Below are 17,924 nucleotides of genomic sequence, written 5' to 3' on the forward strand. Positions count from 1 at the left end.
AGTATCTGCTGTATGAGAATACGATACGGCAATCATAAGCACATACCGTAGTTACTTCTTTGCTGAGCAACTCAACTTACCAAGTATCCTTCCAGGAATTTCCTAAGGAAGGAGTACGTTTGTAAAGGGATTGTTTAAGACAACAAACACCTAATTGAGCTTCTAGATTTATCGAAGTCTTGTTCGCTTAAATAATGCATTAATAAGGCTTCCTGAAGCTCGATAATAATTTTATAAGATTCCTTTATTAAATGGAGTAGCTGGCAACTCTGGAAGAGTAAGGACCAGAGGGCTAACGGAGACTGCTATCGCTTAGACCAACGCAGTACCATGTAGGTGTCGGTCATGAGTGGTTGGTTACATGTCTCTCTCCTGCGGGATGGAATGACTTACCGTGTCTCTCCCTACAATCGTGGTTTGTTGTCCGATACGTAATACAAACCATCGGTCTTTAACAATAGGAAGTAGCTAGCGGCAGCTGGAACGGTCGTAAGCTTCGAACAAGGGAGGAGAACGGTAGTTAACTGCTTGTCCGACCGCAACTGGGAGGTAAACAAATCACTTTTGCTTTCGGCCGCGGGTGTGAAGGACGTGTTCGTCATCGCTCTCTGCCCGCCTCATCGTCGTATGCTTTGTTTATATTGTGTTTTCTACTAATGGTTTGTTTGACTTGAAAATGAAACTGTAAGTACACTGTTTTTCATTTTCATTACTTAATTATGAACCAACATGGAGCTATCGCCGTAGATGCGGCGATTTCCTCTCTTTTCATGAATTGAACACTTGAATTATGTCTCGGTGGCCGAGGGCGGGCGCGCTCGCGCCGAGTCATGTATTTTGGGCGAAAGTGTGTAATTGAAAAATGTAAGTACTATTTTCATTATATTTTTGCCCTGTGCGTTCGTTACCGAGAGCGTGATTGCGCTCGGCACGATCCTTTATTTGGTATGATAAATGCAATGAAAGTGGATTCGCAATTACAGTATTCTTTTCATTTTCATTTATTTATTTGCATAAAATTTCAATTTAAAAGGATCAATTTTCGCTCTTACCCGGGAATTGATCCTTACGATTATTTTTCTGTGAAAGTGAAATGCAAGTGCAGTATTCTGTTTCATTTTCATATATATTTAGATAGCATATATTCTTTGGATCAAGTTTCCGCTCTTACCCGGGAATTGATCTTTTCCCTTCCCTTAAAGTTCTATGAAGTGAATCGCAAGGGCTAGTATTCTGTTTCAGTTTCAATTTTCATATTACTTTTAACTGCTGTGCGGGGGTAGGGGAAGCGAAGGTCTGCCAGGAAGTCGTCGGAAAGCTCTCCCGCGACTCCCTTGGTATCTGATTCTTCGTCTTCCTTCCTGCCCCCCGCTCAGCTTCCTCGTTGTATTTTGTATTGGGGTCTTCCTTGCGTTAGGGGTGGGGCATGTCCTTCCCCCGTGCGTGAGGAACCCCTCTTACTAATGTATCTATGCTACCGCAGGTGCTACATCCGTGGGAGACGACCTTGGACAGGTATGGAACCACCGCGGCGGCAGGGCGTGCCTAGCATCCACGGGCTGCTGCAGCGTCTAGCGAGGTATGGGCGGTCTCCACTACTACCACGGCCGCTTATGCTGCTCCCCCCCCCCCCCCCCCCCCCCCCCCCCCCCCCCACCCCCCCCCCCCCGCCTGGTCTACACTCCCCATGCTGTGTCGGTGACGCCGTCTGCCGCTACTAGGCCGCCGCCGTACCGAGGGGGGGTTGCCGCCGCCGCCTGTTTTCTTCGTGTTGCCTGCCCCAGACTTCCGCTGTTCCAGCAGCTCGCCCCTGGACCGGCCGCCAGTACCCAGGTTCCCGCTGGCTGCCGATGATTCTACGAGGCGATCGCTGGGCCTGCCGTCCCTGCCGCTGAGGTGATTCCCGCTGCTGATGTGATTCCCGCTGTTGGCTTGGCTGTCCCTTCTGGGTCTACCGCTGCCGCTGTTCCTGCCGCTCCTGAGCTGGTTGCTGTTCCTGTCGCTCCTGGTTCCTGAGCCTGTCCATGCTGGTCCTGCCAGCGGTGTGTCTTCCCCAGTCCCCAGGTCCTTCCGGACAGGTGCAGTCGGGCCGTGTTACTTCGGCAATAGCCCCGGCTCCGGCCTGGATGGAGGACCTGACGACTGTCCTGCGTGAGCTGACGAGGAAGAGGAAAAGAGAGAAGCTGTCATCTTCGTCTTCATCGTCTGCTGCTGCCTCTTCCCCTTCGACTTCTAAGGCCCATAAGCCGAAGAAGAAGAAGGCTGCCTTCCCCCCTAAGAAGTCTCCTTCGGGAACTTCTAAGGGTCCGTCCCACCCCGGTGGGACGGGGTGTCCTTCTGCTGGTCCTCCTGCTGTCCTCCTGCTCCTTCGGGAGTGGGGCCCGTCTCCCCTTCCGTAATGGAAGAGATAGACGGGGACCAGAGGAGTATCGGTTAGCTCTGGTACTTCCTCGCCTGGTGCTAGCGGCGATGCCGCTACGCCAGGTTCCGGCTCGGTCTCTTGTTCGCGAGAGATCCCGAGTGTACGTTCTCCCTCGGGAGACCGTGCAGCCAAGTTTCGGCGCCAAGACGCGGCACGGAGCAGAAGGCTGGTGAGAGCCGCTCAGGTGACTCTCGCCAGGCCAGCGGCCGCTCTTGCAGCGACCAGCTGGTAACCCGGGTTTTCCCCCCTAAGAAGGCTCCTTCGGGACCTTCTAAGGGCCCGTCTCGCTCCGGCGATTTGGGGAGCTCTTCTGCTGGTCCTCCTGCTCCCTCGGGAACAGGGCCCGCTCTCTTCTTCTACCAAGGAGAAGAAGACGGGGACAGAGGAGTACCAGCTTCGGCTGGCACTTCCTCGCCTGGTTCTAGCGGTTCTGCCGCTAAACCAGGATCCGTCTCGGCCTCGGTCTCGTTCGCGAGAAGTACCGAGTGGATGGTCTCCCGCGGGAGACCGTCCAGCCAAAGTCTTGACGACCCGAGCTCGCTCGCCGTCAAGACCGAAGCGCGGAAACAGAAGACTGGCGAGAGTCTCTCGCCAGGCCAGCGGACGCTCTCGCAGCGACCAGCCTGCTGCTCGGCTGACGTGACGGTCTCCGACCGGCCACGCGCTGAGGCGAGGAAGGGGTCCCCCGCGGCCGTCTGTGCCAGACGAGCAGCTGGTACCATCCGAGCGGCTCGACGCGCCCGATGAGGACGCTCATCCGGTCTCACCGCGACAGCGAGCCTAGCAGGTCACCTGACCGCCGCTCCCACAGGGACCGGGCTCAGATAGGGGGAGGGGCCAGCAGCAGCTCCTCTGCACACGAGATCGGGGCCGCTGTTCTCGGTCCAGCCGTTTCCCTGGGAAACGGCTCGACTAGGCCTGCAAAGTGGCGATCGCCTGCAGCCCTCCAAGCCCGCTGGTTCTGCCAGCGAGCGAAAGAGGAGTGTCATCTCTTCCTCTCCCGTGCCTGCAACTTCCTCGGTTTGCACCAGGAAGAGCGAGGCACAGCGGGGTGATCGTGAGGGGCAATACCCCGCCACGATCCCCGTCACGACTCGCCGAAAGTACCAGGTACGATCTTCGGACTGACCAGGACGTACGCGCAAGTGGCAGGAGGAATCCGAGAGGGGTCTATCGCAGTTCCTCCTCCTTAATTGGGGGAGGTTCCTCGGAATGCTCTTGTTCGAGGGGCTTGACGGTCCTACTCTGCAAGATGCTATGACTTCCGAGATCCAGAGGAACTTTGTGCGGAGGGTTTATGGCGCTGATTCGTCAGCGCAACGACCTCGGGGAAGGATTGCCGCTCCCACCAGCAGAGCCCAGTCTCTGCCTCGAGTCGTTTTGGGGCCCGAGAGGGAACCCAAACCGACGGTGGGTCTGCCGCGATCGGAGCTTGCCGATTCTGTCTTGAACCAGAGTCTCTCGTCTCCGGACAAGAAGGCTCTCTCAGTTCTGGCCGGTCGATCAAGCTACTTCCACCTCCTTCTAACTGCTGGACAGCGGCGTTTCTACGTGTCTTCGGACACCGTATTTAATACTCTTCGGTCCTCCTGAGAGGTTTCGACCTCGACGAGGACTGGAATGAGTCGGAGGACGGTATCTTCTCTCTCCTGTCAGGTGTCGATCAGCCCCACCCAGACGACGTTCACAGTGGCGGCAGACCCTTACCTACAGTGAGAGTTCGTACCCTCCTCGGGAAAAAACGTTTTCTCCTGACGATACGTTTTCCCAGACTCTGAGAGTTGCGGCGATGGCTGCTCCTACTCTTCTCCAACTGCTAGTTCCACTGGGAAGGCGAGCGAGTATCCAATTCCTCCCCCATTCCCTCTCTCCTTACGGCTACGAGGGAAAGGGGGAGGGATCCTACAGAGATTTCTCTGTAGGATCCCACGTTGGGGACTGCGCTACCGGGGGGACCTTCGGGTCCTACCTGACGTAAGCCCCGGTCGTTGAGGAGGGATCCTGCCCCATTCTCGATTTCTACGAGAATCGAGAGGACCACCAGCCGATATCGTTTGACGAATTCGGTGGGGGTTTCGCAGACTGCTTAGAATTCTACGGAATTTCTAGCGCATTCAGAGTGTTCGAGTTTTTTACGATCTCCAAACACTTAGGCGAGACCACGGTCCAAAGTGAGCGAGACGAGAATCCCCGATATGTTACACGATAATCGGGAACCTCGCCTATGCTCGAGTTCCTGGAATTTCTAGCATTGGGAAGAAGACTGCTGCTGAAAGAAGACTATCTCACAGTAGGCGACAACCTGGAATAGAGAAGAACGGACGAGAATATCCAGTTTGGCTGAACTATCGTCTTAGTATTCTGTTCATCATTGAAGCTTTCCTTCGAGGAAGACTTCTCCTTCACTCTCTTTGATAGAGATCGAAGGTGGTCGATCTCCAATCCTTATTTTGTTTTCTTGAAGGAAAGAATTTAGGATGGAGATCATTGTTCAGAATCCTACAAATATACTACGTATATTAACCTCGCGACATGATTCTGCTAAGCAGTTGAATTGTCCGAGGGGTAGGCGCATATCCTAGTTAATCTACGGATTGCGACTTAGACGAGAAGTATTCTAATTGAACTGCAACTCGGGGTTGCCTGCAACCTCCCAGGAGTTTTCAGTTTCAATTTTATATACTTATGGTTTTGTCACGACAACACCATTTCAACTTTTATATTTACCGAAATTCGTTTCACCTAAATATAATTGCTCGAGCATATCTTTTATGCTCGGTGGTTCTAGCCGAACGCATTCCTTCGTGGAATAATGGATTACCTGGCAACTCAGGATGACGAGTCAGCGAGAGGCCAGGCTCAGCTACTGCGTATTGAACTGCCTGATAGCAGCTCAGTATCAGCTGGGCCTCCGAGATGCACGGTCAGTTATGTCTCTCTCTCCCCTGCTTTGATTGACCACCGAACCGTATCTCTGCCCAACAATCATGGACTTAGGTCTCTGATTAACGGGATTCTCGCAATAAATGAAGGACCATCTACTGCTGTGACGCTAGATTCCATCGCCTTCGACATTGCAAGAATTTTCAACAGAGATATTTCTTGGACTCTTTCATCTTTCTGTTTACCGCACGGTAACAGAAAGTTGTACAAGTCTCCCGCTGCATCGCACTGCGATAATGTGAATGATTTTGCAGACATCTGAGTTTGTCTTCAAAATATCTCGTATTCGTAGGTGTACAATTGTTCATTGTTCAACCCGAATTAACAGATGTGTCATGAGACATCGCCTACTCTCCGACCTGACAGCTCTACTTCCCAAATTTCAGCCCATGAGAAGCAGTTCTTCAGGCGGCTTTCCCCTGTGTTTTCATTACTGAAGAACGCCCCGCTTTCATTGCAACTACGACTTCTCACCGGACAGCAATGAAATAGCGGTTAGCGTTTTCAGTCATTTGTAAGCACAGGTTATGAATCTTGAGAATCCTTCTCTCGATTCGTCTGTGAAGACGTAGGTGCATTCAATATCTACCTTCGTCTTCAACGGTACATAGTGTTGTTTCTCCTTTTAGCTGAGATTCAACAACTATGAGATGTTTTGCCTTCAGGGACCTCGGTCTCTAGAAGGCAATTGACTTTCGCCTGTTGGGCACATGCCTTAAGAGAATCATCACCTCGCTGTCCGGCATTGGTGACAAACAAATACATTATTTGTTTGGTCTCTCGGCATAACCCTTTAAAGGCGAAGGTCACGTGACTTACTCGGATGCTTGGACAACTTGCCTCCTACCGAACGCAGTCAGTCGGCAGCTGTCACTGTCAGAGCGCCCGAGTCAGTTACGAACTACGCTGTTGACTTAGTTCGGTTGTTACAGAGCAATCATTACTTCGTTTTAATAGCTTGTCACAGTACCCATACCATCGACACCCACCATGGAGTGTCGGTGTCCTATCCACTACCGAGAACTTCGCTGCATGGGGATAGGAGGATGCGAGAGACTTCGTGGCAAACGGACAGACCAGTATGGGTACTGGACATCACCGAAGTAGAGAAGAGGGATAGGTCATGCGACTATTCCCTTCTTTTCCTCTGAGGAACTGCATGACTTCTCCTGCGAAGTCAAGCATCCAGGGGATGGGGATCCGTGACGCTTGATTGTACGAACTTCGTAGCGAAGACTCAGAACCCTCGGTCCCTGACGATTGGTTCGAGTCGTTCACAGTCCCCTCCCTAATGGACTTCACCGCCTTCGATGCGAAGGAGATGCTGCCTTGTCCGCAAGAACTTCTCCGTGGCGCAGGTACAGAAGGCAGGGGCTGGTCCAACCAGACCACATGCCCCTCCTTCTACCTTCGGGATATTGCCCACAGGTCCTTGGATCTTTTTCCCTGGGACCCGTGGTGGCTGCTCAACACGTGTAGCGAACCCAGACCCTCGCAGGCTGAACAGCATCGAGTCCTGGTGTGACCGTAAGAATGGATGAGTGAATGAGAGTGTGACTGGCTCCTCTTCCCATCTTTTTCTTCCCCTCTACCTGTGGTTAGAGGGACACGGTCGTCACCCTGCTGGATAAGGACAAGATGCAGGTGAGCTACTCAACAGAGCCCCATCCTATCCCTTTCACTAGGGATAGGAGCGTATATCCACCACTTCCTCCAACAAGGGGGAGGAAGTGGATGCCAGCTTGAGACAAACCCATACTTTATGTTGCCTCTTGCAAACAGGAACAAGTTCTTGCTTGCTGGTACGAAGAGATACGCTTGCCTCTCTCTTAGTACTCGGCCCAGAGGTCTGACCATTGATCCTGCGGTGCACACCCCGATCAATCGGACAGAGGCTTGGATCCCTCCCTCGCTCTTACGACCAGGGAGGCATTCCAGAGATGGACGAACACCAGTCTGTTCATCAAAAGACTCAGATTCCTCCCACCAAGAAGTGAGTCTTCCTATTGTTAAAGGACCGATGGTTTGTATTACGTATCGGAACTAATGACAATTTGTCGAAAATTGCATTTTTCCTAACTATACAAACCTGAGGTCCTTTACATATAGTCCCTCCTCATGCCACCCCTCACTCTGCGTATTTTGCATGGGCCAAAAGCAAAAGTGATTTGTTTACCTCCCGTCGGACAAGCAGTTAACTACCGTTCTCCCCTTGTTCGAAGCTTACGACCGTTCCAGCTGCCGCCAGCTACTTCCTATTGTTAAAGGACCTCAGGTTTGTATAGTTAGGAAAAATGCAATTTTCGACAAATTGTCATTTTAGCCTCGGATTGAGGGGATAGTTAAGCAAACATAAATAAAATATTGTCTGCCTTTTGCTAAGAAGCTTTCAGTAAGAAAGATATTACAACATTTCAATGCTGTTTAACGTAGGTAACATTATTAAAGGATTCTAACGCAGCGGAACTCTATATTATATAATGCTCTCATGCTTATGAAAGCATGGCTTATTAGAGTACATGCTTAGTGAGAAGATGAATGTAGTAGAGAATTCACTTTAAGACTACGGTATGGTCAAGTCTTATGCACATACCGAGGTTAACTACAGAATTCCTAGTATCCTTACAAAGGTTTCCTAGATTAATGCTGTTTACCACAATGTGACAGTATTATAAAGGATTCTAATACGGCAGAGCACGATATAATATAGTAATTCTCTCATCCTTTCGAGAAACGCACACAACCTTTTTAGAATCAGATATTGCTCAAGAGAAGATGGGTGAGTCGGATGGGAAACATTCTCTTAGTGGCAGAAGTTTTTTCCCTGAATGGACTATACTACGTATATAAAAGTTTTTTCCTACTAAGATCGGAATTAACTGTGAAGGATGTCGGGTACCATGAAGGCACAGATGTTCTGGCACATAACCTAAAAAGAACTAGAAGGAAGCGCCAGCCTGGCGCAAATTGCGCCAGAAGCGCCAGCCTGGCGCAATGCGCCAGAAGCACCATCCAAGATATTTTCTCGTTTTAGCGAGTTATTAACCTAAGAGTCCAGTAGCCTCTCGGACAGCAGGCTCAGTAACAGCAAGATTCGTTCCTGATTTCGTTAACCATTTAATCGGAAAGGGGTCGCTTACAAGGAATGATGAAATGATTTATTTTAATCACTTAGGCCAATTCCACGACTCTCTCATATTGCAAAGAGCATCGAGAATCTCTTTTTTCGCCCCTGTTCGCGTTAACAAAAGAGAACCTATTTGGGAACAGACACGGAACGTAACGATCCTTAAGAGGTTCGATGCAAGATTTTGCATGTCCGTGAGAACCTTCTCGATCGAAGATAATAACTGTTAACGTATGTCTAGCATTTATTGAAAAGAGTTGTGAGAACCTGCGGAAAGTCTTCTTCATAGATCTCTTCGCAAGGTAGAAGACGAACAGGCTTCCTATAGACTGCTTCCTTTTCCTTCGAACCAAGAGAGGTAGCATATACGACATCTTTAATTTAAAGAAGGGGAATAAACTTTAGTCTTTTTTCCCCTAGTTATAAATTCTTAACAGATATTAAGATAAATGGGCGTCAAAGGAAGAGAGGATGAATGCCTCATTTTGGCCTTAGAGAGGTTGGATTCACAGAAGTCACGTTCTTCTCACAGCATGTTTCGTAAGGCTTTTCCAAGAGTATCTGGATATTCTATCAGAATCTATTATAAATAGACCTGAAAAACCTCTCCACTCTGAGTCTGTCCGCGTGCAGACTGACCAGAAGTGGACATGAATGAGAGGATTTTTCAAGGTAAATGACAATAGTCATGGCTAAGACATAGAATTGCTGCAGATCGTACTAGATGGAATGAGGAAACTTTCCTCTTCCGATACCTCTGTGAACCACATAGCGAGGTTTTTTTTTCTTCACTTTCAGAGGGAAGAATCACCTATGTATATATCTGCTATCAAAGAACGCAGTAAAAGGCTATACTCTGTCTCTACAAGGGGAATTAGAGATAACAGAGGATTAAGATCTTCGGGATCTTATACGATACCGCAATACGACAAGAGTAGGATATCATGTACTTCGAATGGGATCTTTTTGTGACCACAGATTCCGTGTTCCGACAAAATGGAACTGCTCCTCATCAAACTTCTTTGAGAAAGTTTATGAAGGAATTCTTTGTTTCTCTTAGCCCTAAACGACCAAGAAGACAAGTGAATTTTTTGTGCATTGGAATCTCGCATCAGATTCAATGGAGACTCGGCAATGGGTTCTTGCCAGCATAGTATGTCTGGCGAAAGAACTAAAACCCTCTATTCCTGATGCAACGCTTTCAGGTAGAAGTTTCGTTGCCCAGGCAGGGTGCTTACATTTTCATCTACAGAAGAAGAGATGTTTAAACTTTTGTTGCCTACAGAGTCTTTCGTGGCGATGAGGGCTCGAAATGCTTCCCAGAAGGTATTCAGAAGGATACAATAAGAGCTAGAAATCAGGGTTCTGCCCAATTTCAGCTCGGAGTCTCCTTCGACTTCCAGACTCCTTCCCTTCCTTCGGGCAAGGATAGGGAAGATTCTGCAACGAGGAACCTCATCAACATGTAAGAAGAGATCTCGTTAGCAAAGGAAGTATTCACGAAGGATCCTCCCTCGGAGGAATGACTCTTCTCTCCTCGTATTGTTAGATATCCTGTCGTCTACTGGATGTAGCTGACTACAATCACCTCCCCTTGCCAGGGGCCAAAAGCTCAAAGGGGAAGAATTTCTTCCACCCTTCTCCAGTCTCCTGATAAACTATGTGGTTGTTCAGGACTCTCAGACAATGTAGCGCCAGCCAGGCGCCAAATGCCAATACAGGCGAAAAACGCCAGAGGCGGACAGTTCCAAGGAACTCTGTCATGGTCGGATACTGAGAAGGAGTGGGCCTCCAACCTGGCGCAAATGCGCCAGAGGCGAACAAATCGGACAGATATAAAAGTGTCCGATGTGGACATGGCCAGACAGCCTAGAGACTCTTCCAAGCTCGAAGCTCCAGCAAGTGTGGAGGAGCCAAGCCAGGCGCGAGGCTCCAGCCAGGCTCTAGGCGCCATTCAGGCGCAAGGCTCCAGCCAGGCGCGAGGCGCTAGACACGCGCTAGGCGCCTGCCAGGCAGGAAGCGCTAGCCAGGCTCCAGGCTTCACCCAGAAGAGATCTATATCAAAGAACGCCCTGGCCTTCTTTGAGACAATGTGATCTCCTAAGCACTTGATAAGTGCATTGATGATTCCTTCAAACAGCTGAGAATTAAAAGCGCATGAAGTGCGAGCTTTTCCGAATTCTTGTTCTTTCCTTAACAATATGTCATAAGGACATATTAGCTGTCACATACGGGAGATGCAACTCTGTGTTGACTTCCCATTATCCGAAGGATGTCAAGATAACCTACGAGAGATCCTTCTCTCTTGGTTGATACGTGTCTGCGGATACATTGCTGGGATAGGGAGCCGATACTGATCCTTAACTAGTGAGTTAAATTTTATTTAACGTCGTGTTTTTTCTTTAGGTTGTTTGAAAGGAGTTTGGTGATAACTTTTTTCAACTTAAGCACTAACCCTCGTGTTAGGATCAGGTGATCGGGATCGGTGTTGTGCTCCTTAATTATGCCACTAGGCATAGGCATATTGTCATGTAAGAGGCTCTGTCGAGTAAATGGATAAGACCCCCATCGACAGACCCACAAGAACTCTTAGCCATAGGTCACATCCTCGCTGAGGCTCTTGAGGCGAAGCAGATTCCTAGGCATTAGTCATGGAATCTTCCGCCTGAACAGGTAGGAACCAAGGTTTTATTTATTTATTACCTACAACGTATGTTGTTTACCTGTCTATTCAGTAAATAGTTGTCTCTTACCCACCACCAAGGGTGTCAATCAGCTAAGTATATATCTGCCGGGGAAGTTGCATGTACAAAAATGATATTGTTAGAATACAATAAAGTTTTGTACATACTTACCCGGCAGATATATACTTAGCTTATGTCTCCGACGTCCGACAGAAATTCGAATTTCGGGGCACACGCTGCAGGTAGGTCAGGTGATCTACCCCCCTGCCGCTGGGTGGCAGGAATAGGAACCATTCCCGTTCTAGAACCAGATTTTCTCTTCCACCTGTCTCCTGAGGGGAGGCTGGGTGGGCCATTCATCGTATATATCTGCCGGGTAAGTATGTACAAAACTTTATTGTATTCTAACAATATCATTTTTCTCCAATGATAGTTCTGTATCATAAGGGAGTATAAAAAGAAACAATTTTATGGACATTGTTGTATACTGGTATATAGTACAGTATATTATTTCTACCCTGTTTTCCTCCCCTTTTGTATCACATATTGTATTTGAATCTGTGGAAATGGGCAACAGTATCAAGTTCATGATCTTTTGGCCAGTTCTGCACTGGTATATATTATGATTAATAATGTCAATTTATTTTATTCCTATAGTATATTTATCAACTTAAATTGTAGTGCTTCATTGCAGATAGAAGGCTGGTTCACAATAATGAATATTGTGAGTAGTAACAGCATTATGCCAGCTGCAGTTAAAATCAAGAGACGAATCAGAGCTGTAGTTCCCATCCTTTCACCTTCACATTGTTTCAGTTTTCCTCAATTTTATCATGTCCCATAATCCCCTTGTTGCATTTCTTAACTGCCTTTTCATCTGTTTCCTATGGTCTCATACTTATAGATGTTCACATTTTCTTCCAGTTAACCCTCTTACGCCAATTAGATGTATTAAACGTCGAGTCAAAATGTCTCCCATATGCCGATTGGACGTATCATACGTTCGGCTCAAAAAAGTTTTTTTAAAAAAATTCGCGGAAAAAATACTTATAGGCCTACCAGCCAAAAACTTTTGTATCACGCGCCTTGGGGGATGCTGGAGTTCACGGATCAAGGTGTTGTTTTGTTTACAATCGCTACGCAGGCGCGCAAGCGCGAATTTCTTTCTTATCGCACTAAAAAGTATCAGTGACACCTCTCAAAAATTATTTCGTCACTTTGACATAATTTTTGCACCATTTTGAATTATCCTTTACATGAAGTATTATATATGAAAATGTGCGCAATTTCATTTAAAATACAACCAAAAAATACTCATGATTGTAGCTTTTATCATTTTTGAAATATTTTCATATAAATAACGATAAGTGCAAAAATTTCAACCTTCGGTCAACTTTGACTCTACCGAAATGGTCGAGAAACGCAATTGTAAGCTAAAATTCTTATATTATAGTAATATTCAATTATTTGCCTTCATTTTGCAACAAATTGGACGTCTCTAGCACAATATTTCGATTTATGGTGAATTTATGAAAAAACTTTTTCCTTACGTTCGTGCGATAACTCTTCCGATAAATTTTTTCGTGCGATTGTCCTAATGTTTGCACCCTTTTAAATTTGCCGTTACATAAAGTTTTATATATGGAAATGTGCGCAATGCAAAATACAACAAAAAACAACCCATGGTTGTAGCTTTTATCAGTTTCGAAATATTTTCATATAAATAACGTTAAGTGCAAAAATTTCAACTTTCGGTCAACTTTGACTCTACCGAAATGGTCGAAAAACGCAATTGTAAGCTAAAACTCTTATATTCTAGTAATATTCAATCATTTACCTTCATTTTGCAACGATATTTCGATTTATGGTGAATTTATGAAAAAAAAAAAAAAAAATTTTCCTTACGTCCGCCGGTAACTCTTCCGAAAAAATCAGAATTTTTTTTGTGCGATTGTTGAAATGTTTGCACCATTTAAAATTAGTTGTTACATAAAGTTTTATATATGAAAATGTGCGCAATTTCATGTAGAATACAACTAAAAATGATTGAAGGTTTTAGCTTTTCTCTTTTTTCGAAATATTTGCATATAAATCACGATAAATAGAAAAAAAATCATGTTCGGTCAAATTTGACTCTACCGAAATAGTTGAAAAACGCAATTGTAAGCTAAAACTCTTACGGCCTAGTAATATTCCGTCATTTTTCTTCATTTTGAAACAAATTTGAAGTCTCTAGAACAATATTGTGATTTATGGTGAATTTTTGAAAAATATATTTACCTTCACTCCGCGCGCCGATTCGCGGCCGCAAGTCTCCGAAATACGTACATCGCATTATCCTAATATTTGCTCCTTTTCATATTAGCCGTTTTATAGAGTTTCATATATCAAAATGTGCGCAGATTCATGAAGAATACAATAAAAAATAAGTGAAGGTTGTAGCTTTTTCCATCCCTGAAATATGTGCATATAAAAAAATATATATATAAAAATTTCGACATTCGGTCAAATTTAACTCGCCCGAAATGGTCTAAATCTGCAATTCTAATCTAAAACTCTTACAGTGTCGTAATATTAAATCATTTGTCTTAATATTGAAACAAATTGGAAGTCTCTAGAACAATATTTAGAATTACGGTGAATTTTTGAAAACATTTTTTTACGTCCGCGCGTTACGAATTCCTACATCATATTGTGATAATATTTTTCCGGTGTTGCTTTTATTGTTTTACTATGTATTATATATCAAAATGATTGCAATTTAGTGTGCAATACAACGAAAAAAAAAGTAACTCGTTAGCTTTGACCGTTTTTTGCACAGCGTGATTTGAATACAATTATCTATGAATTTTTTTTTTTTCGCTACCATATCTCGCATTATTTACATATGATAATGATATTATTTTTCATTCTGATGATTGCATACTAAACTTCAGGCAATGACAAAAAAATGAGCCAAAAATGAACTTTTAATCTTTAAAACTAAGCGCGCTGTGATTTTTTGAAAAAATTATTTTTTCCGCTTCCGCGCTCACTCCAAACTGGCGCCGGCATACAGGAGAGGTTTTGATTTTTAGGGCTTCGGCATAAGAGGGTTAATAGAGCCTAGAAATGACTGTGGTCTCATTAGCCCACTTTATGACACAGTAACCTAGTCCACTCATAGCTGGTATTTTACCCTCATGCTTTCTTTGTGTGTGTGTCAAGCTGTAAGTGACTGGATAGGTTGAATAGACTTTCCCCCCTTCATATCTTGCATTTGATATTACAGGGTTGCCAAATAGGGTTCATGTGTTCACTGTACAGTACTAAATGTATAAATTTGCAGATGGAATATCCAACTACTCTAGCTGTTGTTTGTTCCTAGACGATATACAAACTCTCGGTCCTTTACATTAAGAATTGCTATCAGCGTAGGCTGAGATACAGCGGTTAAATTCTTGAACAAAGTGGGGAAACCCACCTGCCCAGATTTAAACACTCCACTTTGTTTTGGCCGTCTTCCAATGAGGACGTATGTTTGAGCTAACTACGCTGAAGGTAATTCCTTATGTAAAGGACCTTAGGTTTGTATAGTTAGGAAAAATACAATTTACTTTATAAAATTGTGATTTTAGTTATGCACTTTCTCTCTTTTGCATCCCATAATTTTTGTGATATGTTTGGGAATTATAGTACTGTACATGGATTTTCAACTTTTGTTAACTTCACCAGCATCACTCCCATTGCACTTGTGTAAACTTTCCTGCTTTCATCCATATACAAATATTTTGTTTAGGTCATGTACTACTAGTTGAGCATAGATTCTGTTTAGTTTTCCATTCAATGCTCCTGATTTTTTCTTATTGCAGGAAGAAGTTGCAGAGGAGGTCAGCTATTTGATTCATGACCTAGGTAATCAAAGTGATCGCCACACATTTATATCAGCAGCTTTTCGAACTTTTGCAAGGGAATGGAATGGCATTGATACTTTCCGACTGGATAAATTTATGATGGTATGAGTATTTAATTTATATGTTCAACTTTCACTTTACTATAAATTGTAGTTCTGCACTTTCACTGATAAGTAGTTCATGACAGTGAATTGACATGTTTATTTGCTACAAGACTTTTAAAGTTTAATTTAGCATAATTTCCATGCATGGCATCATTGAGCTTGTTAGTCAGTAGAATCGTAGCTGAATAGATAATGATAGTTGATTACCAGACTCTTTTATGCAATCATTGATACCATATGTCTCCAATCTTAATTTTTTAGTCAAGAAGGTTGCCATAGATTTTTCACAAACGTTGCACAGGTCAATTGACATGTGCCTTGTTATATCATTATATTACAAGCCAAGCTGTGATCTTAGTTGGGAAAGCAGAATGCTACAGCCCTACAGAGTGACCCTAATAGGGAAAGTATCCTAGTAGGGGAAAAATATAGAATTAAAAATTAAACTTGTAAAAGAGAAATAACAGAGAGAAATTATGAAGTAAGACATAGTCAGCCTGCTCAAGAAAACTTATTTTTATCAAGTTTGAACTTAGTAGCTTCTAGAGTTTTGCTACATTATTAGGAAAATAATTCCACAATATTGTCAAAGTAGTTTTAAAAGTTTTAAAAGAACTGTCGTATTGAACCACAGAAAAAAAGGGCTAGATTTCTAGAATTACCTGCATACTTGTTACTACTTGGTCGATGGGAAGTTCTGGATTTAAAGGAAGATCAGAGTATGGTAAATTTTTACAGAATGCACAATATGGTAATTGAACTTTGATGAACCTGAAAACCTAACCCCATTTATATATGAAGGAATTAAGTGTAAAACATGTAATTAGTCTTAAGTAAAAAGGAGTCTAAAGACTAAGTGCATGTTTATGAAGTTTTCAAACTAGCTAGTATTTCAGTAACTGTAAACTAGCTAGTAATATTTCAGGGTTTTATGGCTTAAATAATTATATGGTACTCCACCTTAATTTTACCTCACTTAATACTAGAGCAGTTAGTTTTTGTGTTATAGTGCCTTGTACAGTAGTTATCTTTTAGTTTGAATGTGTACAGTTGACATAAATTTATTATTAAACATTTGTACTATATTGGCCTCTTAAGTAAAAGATAACTGTCACTCATAATTTATGATTAATACTTATTGATGCTAAAGTTGTTTTGATTAATTCTTATTGAAGATAAGGTTGTTTCACTTTTTTTGTCAGTGTTTCACTTTTATTATCATTTTCAGTTTGTGAGAAGAGTGCTTCGACAAGTCTTCATCTATTTGAAACTGCAGCAATGGAACCTCAAAGAAGTCGTGAGATATATGAACATTCTTGATGCTAACATTATTCGTGCTGATGACCATACCAATTCTACTCCTTTGGGAATAAAGTTACATTTAAGCAGCATTATCATGGAAGAATTGGCCAAAATTGGTGGGGAAGAATTGGACAATAAAGTCATTCTTGCAGTTATCAAACCTTTCCTAAAGGTACGGACATTTTAATTTTGACTATATGTTTTTAACAGAACTGTCTGCTGATTATAATGGTAACGGTAAGAGTTGTTATCAGTGTATGTTCGTTCAATGAATTGATTAATCAAATAAGTGATTTACCGCCATGATTTCATTCTGATTTTTCTGTGGTTCATAAAGGATGCAGAAAGTTATTTCATGCCCTTGTATTTACTTTATTTTTTAAAATAAGTTTTGATGATCAGTTTTTCTTGTGATAGTGTTGTTGATTTTTATCAACAACAACCATAATGCACCTTTAGGGCATGAACCCATTTATACTTAACGTGGAAGTGCTGACTAATTATGTAATGCCTGAATTGGGATTTAGCTTTGAATTTCATGATTTGTGGGGATATGTTATGCACTACAGGATCATCATTGCCTCTAGCACTGAGGGACACAAATAGCCCTGAAATTCCTGTGCTTTCTTCCACAAATGCCCTCTCACCTACAGTTTCTCTTATTGTTCTTATCCAAGTAGGTGTGGGTCTTCCAACTCCTCTAGTTCCTACATGAGCCCAGCTGACTAGATGTCAGATGCATTCTATTAGGCAAGCTTAGTAAATTCTGTGGTGGTTTGCCAATTAAGACAGAATCATCTACATCTTCTAATCTGTCAGCTTTCTTTCATTACTTTGATGTAAACCTTTGCTTCCATCTCCAACACTTTTTACAATATAAAATCTGTAAGAAGGGTAAACAACAGAGATGAAATGACATTCCCATTAACACCATTCATTTTACTGCAAGTTCATTTGAAAATGTCTCATGGACGTTGAATTTGCATCCATTTCATTCATGGGTAATTTCAGTTAATTTTACATGTTTAACCAGAATACCTAATGACAGGACCATCCATAATACTTATTGGCTTTGGATACTCATGTGCCTTATTGTAATCATGAACTGCTGCACAATACGTCCTAACACAAATATTTGATATGTGAACTCCTGCCTTCTTTAAAACCAGCTTATTTATCTCTTATGTACTCAAGCCTATGTAGCATACTGAATACTTTCATTACAATTGACAAAGTTGCTGTGCCTCTATAGTTACCACATTCACTTGGCTTACCTTTCTTTGGTACCTTTGCTATGACTTCAAATTCCAATCACCAGGTTCTTTAGTCATTCTGTATTCTGCAAAACTTCCCAGTTAGTATACAAGATGTCATTTCAGTTACAGCTATAATCATCTCAGTAATGATTCCATCATACCTTGTGCTTCTGTCTGCTACGTTTATTCAGTA

The 17,924-nt window shown here is 43.7% G+C and overlaps 1 protein-coding gene across 1 annotated transcript in view; it reads left to right on the forward strand.

Moving 5' to 3' along the window:
- Positions 1-17,924, forward strand: part of LOC135195786 (ribosomal RNA processing protein 1 homolog B-like) — a 152,478-nt gene that overhangs the window by 86,018 nt on the left and 48,536 nt on the right. Inside the window, 2 exon segments of the mRNA XM_064222257.1 lie at positions 15,028-15,171; positions 16,402-16,647. Coding sequence (XP_064078327.1) covers positions 15,028-15,171; positions 16,402-16,647 — 390 coding nt within the window.

This window comes from Macrobrachium nipponense, chromosome 16, assembly GCF_015104395.2.
Source record: "Macrobrachium nipponense isolate FS-2020 chromosome 16, ASM1510439v2, whole genome shotgun sequence".
Lineage (NCBI taxonomy): Eukaryota > Metazoa > Arthropoda > Malacostraca > Decapoda > Palaemonidae > Macrobrachium > Macrobrachium nipponense.